Source organism: Amborella trichopoda, chromosome 5 (assembly GCF_054954075.1).
Source record: "Amborella trichopoda isolate Santa Cruz 75 chromosome 5, AtrichopodaSantaCruz75HAP2 v2.0, whole genome shotgun sequence".
In the NCBI taxonomy this organism is placed as follows: Eukaryota; Viridiplantae; Streptophyta; class Magnoliopsida; order Amborellales; family Amborellaceae; genus Amborella; species Amborella trichopoda.
This window is the reverse complement of record NC_142340.1, coordinates 40,719,877-40,726,915: the sequence shown is the minus strand read 5'-3', so window position 1 is coordinate 40,726,915 and position 7,039 is coordinate 40,719,877. Positions and strand designations below refer to the sequence as shown.

The window sequence follows — 7,039 nt, the reverse complement described above, 5'->3', positions numbered from 1 at the left end:
TTAAACCTTCTTGTCGGAACTTTAATACGGATACTATTCCCAAGTCAATTCGAGACCTAAGAAGTGAGAACCAAGTGACTCCCCACCATAGAACCCCTGAAATTCCTCTGTCACCTATTGCTCTTAATTATTGTAATCTCAATATTATTTATGGATCGGGTTTTGGGCCTGAGCTCGGAATTATTTATGGATATATGGATCCAGTTTTGGCATGGGCCCTGATATACCGATAGTAATTATCCATTTCAGTTGTCACCAAAAGTAGTGCAAGCCCTAAAATTTATATTGTAAGTGCAACAAAAGTTGCACCCAAAAATCAAAATAAAAGTTGTTTGAATGCGATCAATGTACCTATTTCCGGCAAACATTTTTCCTTTATAAGTTTACAAGTTTAAAAAAAGGCCATAACCACACAACAGAAGGACAGAAGGACAAGGCAAAAAATACGAAATGTGAAAGAAATATCATTAAACATCATATTTAGAAGAAAAGCGCGAGCACCCCATGCAAAATTGGATTATATACAAAGGGAGCACAACCACTCACTCTTACATACATGCTTTTTTTTTTTTTTGGCGAGTCTGGGAGAGGGCCCTCCCCCTTGGTAGGATTGAGATTAGGACGTAGCGATGCAAATCGTCAAGTGTTAATCAATTAAGCCCGGGTTCTTTTTCTACGTACACCCTTTTCTCCCAAAGTAAAAACGAAAAGAAATAATAATAATAAAAAAAGGACCCACCAAAAATAAGAAAAAAAAGCAATAACACAAGGTAAAGAGAGGAGAAAACTTGAAACAATCATCTATTTTAATGATGGTTTGATGACTATGAAACGCTTGAACTGGCTAAATTTTCTCCACTCCAAAGCTATATCTGATGCAACTTTCCTAGCATCTTGGGCAGCACCCAATATGCCTCTATTAGTGAAGCCCACACTATATAGCCCCTTCTCCCCCTTCCATCCATTGGGAAATGGCATTTTGGGCATTCCATCTTCCGAAAAGAAATCACATTCCTGCATCATACAAAGTCATCAGGAGTCAACATACATGCATGCCTATATGCACATGCATACATAATCATGAACCTCATATATCTATAAATGTTTGTTAACATGTACACATACCATGATTTCATTCATGCATTTTAAACTAGCCACCAATGTTCATGAATGGATCACATAAGTACGTATGAGATAGGCATGCTTGATCTCATTAAACCCATGATCTCATCAAACCCATGCTTATTAGGGCCACCGGCCACTAAACCGATGAAGGGATTTGGTCCTACTAAAACTGGTTCAAATTGACTTGACATTGCCTTGGTCAAGTAGTTTTTTTATGAAAAAAATAAAAAATAATAAAAATATTTAAAAAATATGAAATATATTATGTATAAATTCCGAATCAATAGATTGTTCTCAAATATGTATAGAAGTCCTTAGCATTACTTAGAAGTTTTGGACCGCGAGAAACCATAAAGAGTAAAGAGTGTCGTACTTTTCAAGACGAATCTTATTCACTAAATCAACAAACCGCAAGAATAGCAGCCATGCCTACATTAATTACACTATACATGCATACACGCAATCATAAATACGCGCATCATGCACCCTTCCATAGGCAATCACATGCACATATATATAGATTTGGCTCATAAACATAAAGGGATAAGTTCAAAGGAAAAGTCTGGAATACGGTTTAGGAAAAAATGAATAATATTTTGCCCAGCAAGTTTTGTTTGAAAAGTCAAAAGCTGTTATGTCCATATGTACTATAATCAACACACATAGTATGTCCGTTGCAGTCGATTTATCCACACCGTCTGAAAAAATGGATGGCACCAAGCCTATTGGTGAAAATACTATTTATTTTCGCCAATGGACATTGTGCAGTAGCTTCCAACATCAAATATCAAGAATATAATATAGGAAAAATGGTTTACTAGGGCGGCTGCCCTATCAAAATAAGTAAACCCTCACTTCAAAACTCGCTAAAAATCACAAATCTAGTGTGAAAAACCTTCAAATAGTTCGGACTTGAAAATTACGGCAGTGAAAAAAAAGAAGGATTTCTAAACATTAAAAGAATGTATCTTGTAACAAATTATCTATACCATCACTTTCGCCCTATATTTAAGTGTTTATGGATCCCCAAATTCTGTGCTCTTTCTTGAGCTTCAAATTCATAGTATTAGAAATTGATTTTAGAGTCATCATGGAGATTTCCAATGCATGTTTTCGGATAAGAATTTGAAGTGAAGCTTTACTAGTTTTCAAAAAGCCTAGGCCTTGTGGAAACTTTATCCTAGAATATAAACATATTATGCATATACATGCCTACATAACCATATACATAAAATAGTCACTTAGTAAGAAGTCTTTATGTACATGATTACCACTCACATAAAAGAGAGATGTCCAGTCCAGAGATCCTTAGTGGCTTAATGATGATCATTAATGGTTACAGTAAGACGAAATCATAGTCTAAACACTAAATAAGTAAAATCTTATTCCTATTCTCGTGGGAACCCCATAACAATAATGACAAACACTATATAAGCAAAGCTTTTTAGTATCCTCGTGGGAAAGGAAAAGCAGCAAAATCATATAAAGAACACCATTCTTTCTATAATTAATCCAATGCCATGGCACTTTTTTCTATTGTGGGAAGGGGAGAGAAACAGAGAAAATATAACAATGATTTCATATTCTCGTTTTTAGAGAGAGAGAGAAAGGAGAGAAAGTAGAGAGAGAAAGAGGGAGAGAGATGTATTGATGATGATGTTGATGTTTCGTGAGAACAAAGTCAAATTATCACGAGATACCCAATAGTGTAAGGCTATTATAATGAGAGGAAACAAGGAAATCTTATAACAATCTCACTTTTTCCTTAAGAAATTAAGGCCAAAAACATGCTTTTTGCTCCATGAAAGAGAGATCTATCTCTAGAGAGAGAGAGAGAGCTTTTTTGTTTAGAGAGAGAGAGAGATTTTTTTTTGTTGAGAGGGAGAGAGGGAGAGAGAGAGAGAGAGAGAGAGAGATCACGCATACCTTGAGCCAAGTGGGAACGTTGCTCTTGTAGCCGGTGGCCAAGATAAGGGCGTCGAATTCCTTTTCTTCTCCGTTCACGAATTTGGCTCCACGGTGCGTCACTTCTTTCACCCCACCCATGACCTGATCATCATCACATCACAAAATCAGCTCAGCTACTGAAGCACACAAAACGTGAAACTTAACCTAGAGAGACAGAAAAGAGTAATGGATTCCGCTTTTTTTTGACTTGAGATGATGAGGGGGAAAGAAAGCTCCTTTTTCTCCTCCACATTTCTCTATAACCAAGAAAGAGAACTACTTAAAATTTACTTTCTTAAGCGAGAGTGAGGGCAACAACTTTCCGTCTTCAGAGCAGTGCAGGAAAAATCGGGCTGTTCAAAATCTAACTACCTGATTAGACCACTGGCCACTAGCTAAAAAAAAAATATAAAAATCTAAAAAATATGAGATTTTATTTGTTTTATATATATTTTTAATGTTTTTCATCTTTTTGGTAAAGTTTGGAAACTATTTTGGCCATTAAAATTTATTTTTTACATTTTTTTTTTTAATTTTAAAAAATACCCCTAATCGCAAATACATTAATTAAATTTTATTTTAGATGTGCCTTTTTTTTTTTTTAATCATGTTTTAAATATATTTATCATATTTTATTATTTTTTTTATCTTTTTATTTTTAATACTTTTTCAACCATCTAAGACTTTTTTGCCGCCGATCCAACCGCTTCCCACCCCATATCCAGTTAATTGTTGCAGTTCCATTTTTTCAACACTACGCGAGAGAGAACAAACTCTCCTCCAAGTACACTTTATTGAGTTCCAACCATCTACTAAAATCGGGCAGAAAGAGAGCGACATTTTGCTTTTCTAGTTCGAAGTTCGAACCTCTACCATTGTCGGAACGAGCCACTCGGGTAGGGTCGTGTACTCGACTCGGCCTACTCAGTCCAAGCCCGAGAAAGTTGGCCCCCAGCCCCAAGTAGCCTATTAACTAAATATAAAAATATCCTACAAAATAGGAAAAATATGTTTAAAGTAAAATTAAACAAAACAAATCAAAAAGAGGTTAAAAAATAGTGAAAAAAGAACTTAAAAAAATCAATATCTAAGGGGGGAGTTGTATTTTGGCATACATATGCACCCGTTATGCATCCATAGCTGTAGAGGTAAGGTGCACCTTCAAATTTTATCATTATATATAATTTGGATGTAAAATGTTATTAGGATTATCTCAAAATCTATTTTTATATCTAATTATAAAATTTTAAATTTTAAAAATGATTAAAATCAAGTAGATGTATAAGCATATGAAAATCTTGAAAATAAACGGTGTAGATAATGTTGTAAAATACACTATTTCTAATACTTAAAATCTTTTTGTTTTTCATGATCATACATCTCGATATCGAGATGATCAATCAAAGAGTTTTTCAACATTAAAACTATCTTTTCCAATGGATTTTTTAAGTGCATCCGTAATTCTACATTATAAGGTTACATCCTTATATAAACTTTTTCCTTCTAGAAATAATCCGAAAAGAAAGAAAATATATATAAAAAAGTCTTCCTGCCAAAACACTTCACAATCTTGATATTTTATATTACAAATAAATTCCTCATTTTTTTAAAATTTTATAATATTTGGCTAGTCCGATTTACTTGGGGTTGGGAGTCCAACCTCATCAATCATCATCGTCAAAGACTTTTACTTGGGTTGTGTCTGCCGAACAATTTGCTTTATAAGCAACACCAACCACCGGAAATACAAGAATGTTTCTTTCTCTAAAAGTATGCATGAATGGTATGCACGTACCTTGATGCCCCCACTCTTGATTTTAGAGAGTGCACCCACATCCAATACTGGGGTTTTCCCTGACCCGTTCTTCAGCTCGATGGGCCCAATACTGGGCCTTCTAAGCCCATATTTCTCAGTTCTACCCAGCATCAAGTTAGCCATTAGTAGTAGAAACTTGTCCACTAATTTCAAAGGGAAGAAGTTGAGCAAACTCATGGCTACTCCAAAAGTAGATATCCCAAACATATCTCTAGGTAGAATGTGCACCTACAAACACAAAACACAAAAAGACTCAGAGAGAGAAGACCTAAATTTCATTTGAGAGAGAGAGAGTTTCTGTGGAGAGAGAAATGGAGAAAGTGGATTAGACATACAAGAGAGAGAGAAATAGAGATCATTAAAGTGGATTAGACTTATAGAATGGAAGTTTACAAGCTCTTGCACCTCTTTTGGAGAAAGGATTGTAACAAACAGGTAAGTAAAAACATCAGGAAATGAAAACCAGGACTACTTTGAGAGAGAGAGAGAGAGAGAGAGAGAGAGAGAGAGAGAGAGAGAGAGAGAGAGAGATTCCATTAACTTTAAAACAGCTTGGCAAGGATTTATAGAGAGAAAACAGCTTGGTAGAGAGAGAGAGAGAGAGAGAGAGAGAGAGAGAGACTCACAGAGTTCCTAGCAACCATGTAAGCCTCAGCACCATGACTGCACAAGTCCAAGCAGACCTCCATGCCGGAATTCCCACACCCCACCACCAAAACCTTCTGTTCTTTGAACTCCTCCCCTGTTTTATACACACTCGTATGTAACACAGGGCCCAAAAACTTATTCAAACCATCGATTTCGGGTATCAATGGCTCTGCATTCTCACCGGTGGCCACCACCAACCATTTCCCAATGTACTCCACAAAATTCCCCAAGAACCCATTTGATAAATCCGCTGTTTTCACTCTCCAGAACCCACAGACTGGATCATAAGAAGCTGATTTAACCAGTCGGTTAAACTCCGGCCTGATTTCAAATTTTTCAGCATATGATTCTATATAAGAAATGAATTGCTGCTTTGTTGGATACAATGGAAAATTCGGAGGAAAATCCATTAATGGCAGCTCACAGAAATGTTTTGGAAGATGGAGTTTCAGCCTATGATATGCTCTATATTGCCACAGAGAGGCAATGCAATCTGTTTTTTCAAGAATAATGGAGGGGACGCCATGGCTTCTGAGACATGCAGAGGCTGCAAGGCCAGAAGGGCCTGCACCTATGATTATGGGGCCATTAACCAACACGCACCTGTGATTTTGGCCCTGTAAATCAGTGTCTAGAAGACCCATTTCAAGTTTTTCTCTCTAGATCTTTCTCTCACTACAACCCTTTCTCTATCTACTTTCTATGGGAGCATTCTGTTTCTTTAATGGTCAGTGTTAAGGGTTCTAAGCTCTGTAGGATTCTCTCTCCTGCCCTCTCTCTCTCTCTCTCTAAAGAATTGAGTATGTGATCTTTCTCCCTCTCCTGCTCTCTCTCTCTCTCTCTCTCTCTCTTGGGGTTGCTCTCTAGTGAGTCTGAGCTTTATGATGGTCTCTCTCTAAGGTTGGAGAGTACCCTCACTTTCGATGGTGTTCTGAATCCGGGCAGGGTGTTTTCTCTCTAGGTTTGATAGGGACTGTATTTATAAGCCCGAGCATCACCTGGTTATAAAGACTAGACAATTAATGAAGGTGAAATGGGTCTTCTTTTCCTTGGAAAAAGTTTATTCAAAGTCAGGCTTCAAACAATCCAAGCCCGCCTCAAAAATTTCATTAAAATTAAAGCCCACTACAAAAATGTCATTAGAAGAGACGGTTTTGATGTCTCTATATCTTCAAATTAATCATATCGACATTCACCATGAGAAAAATGGATTTCAAGTTTTGAAAATAATATATATTGTAATGTATTTTTTGACCGTCAATTTTCAAGATCTTCAAGTTTTCATAGAGGCTTGATCTACTCTATTGTTGAAACTTTAAATTTTATAATTAAATATGATAATATATTTTAAGGCTATCACAAAATTTTCAATATTGAAACCACATTTCTCAACACTATGGGAATGTGTGTTTTACTTTGATTGTTTAGAGCCTTGACTTTATACAAAGTGCACCATTTCTCTTTCTACTGTGACATACATCTGGAATGTTTATCAACTTTGCT

The 7,039-nt window shown here is 36.2% G+C and overlaps 1 protein-coding gene across 1 annotated transcript; it reads right to left on the bottom strand.

Annotated features, from left to right (window-relative positions):
* Positions 1-479: 479 nt before the first annotated feature.
* Positions 480-6,657, bottom strand: LOC18424984 (putative indole-3-pyruvate monooxygenase YUCCA4). The gene is made up of 4 exons (XM_006829579.3): positions 5,515-6,657; positions 4,868-5,116; positions 3,052-3,174; positions 480-1,014 (listed from the first exon to the last, which is right to left on the bottom strand). Exons 1-4 carry the CDS (start codon positions 6,178-6,180, stop codon positions 802-804), a joined length of 1,251 nt encoding a protein of 416 aa, XP_006829642.1. The 5' UTR covers positions 6,181-6,657; the 3' UTR covers positions 480-801.
* Between the last annotated feature and the right edge of the window lie 382 nt (positions 6,658-7,039).

Coding starts and splice junctions, on each gene's coding strand:
- LOC18424984 (XM_006829579.3), bottom strand. CDS start 6,180: ATGGGTCTTCTAGACACTGATTTACAGGGCCAAAATCACAGGTGCGTG. Junction 5,117..5,514: donor ACATGGTTGCTAGGAACTCT/GTGAGTCTCTCT, acceptor TTGTGTTTGTAG/GTGCACATTCTACCTAGAGA. Junction 1,015..3,051: donor ACGTTCCCACTTGGCTCAAG/GTATGCGTGATC, acceptor TGTATGATGCAG/GAATGTGATTTCTTTTCGGA.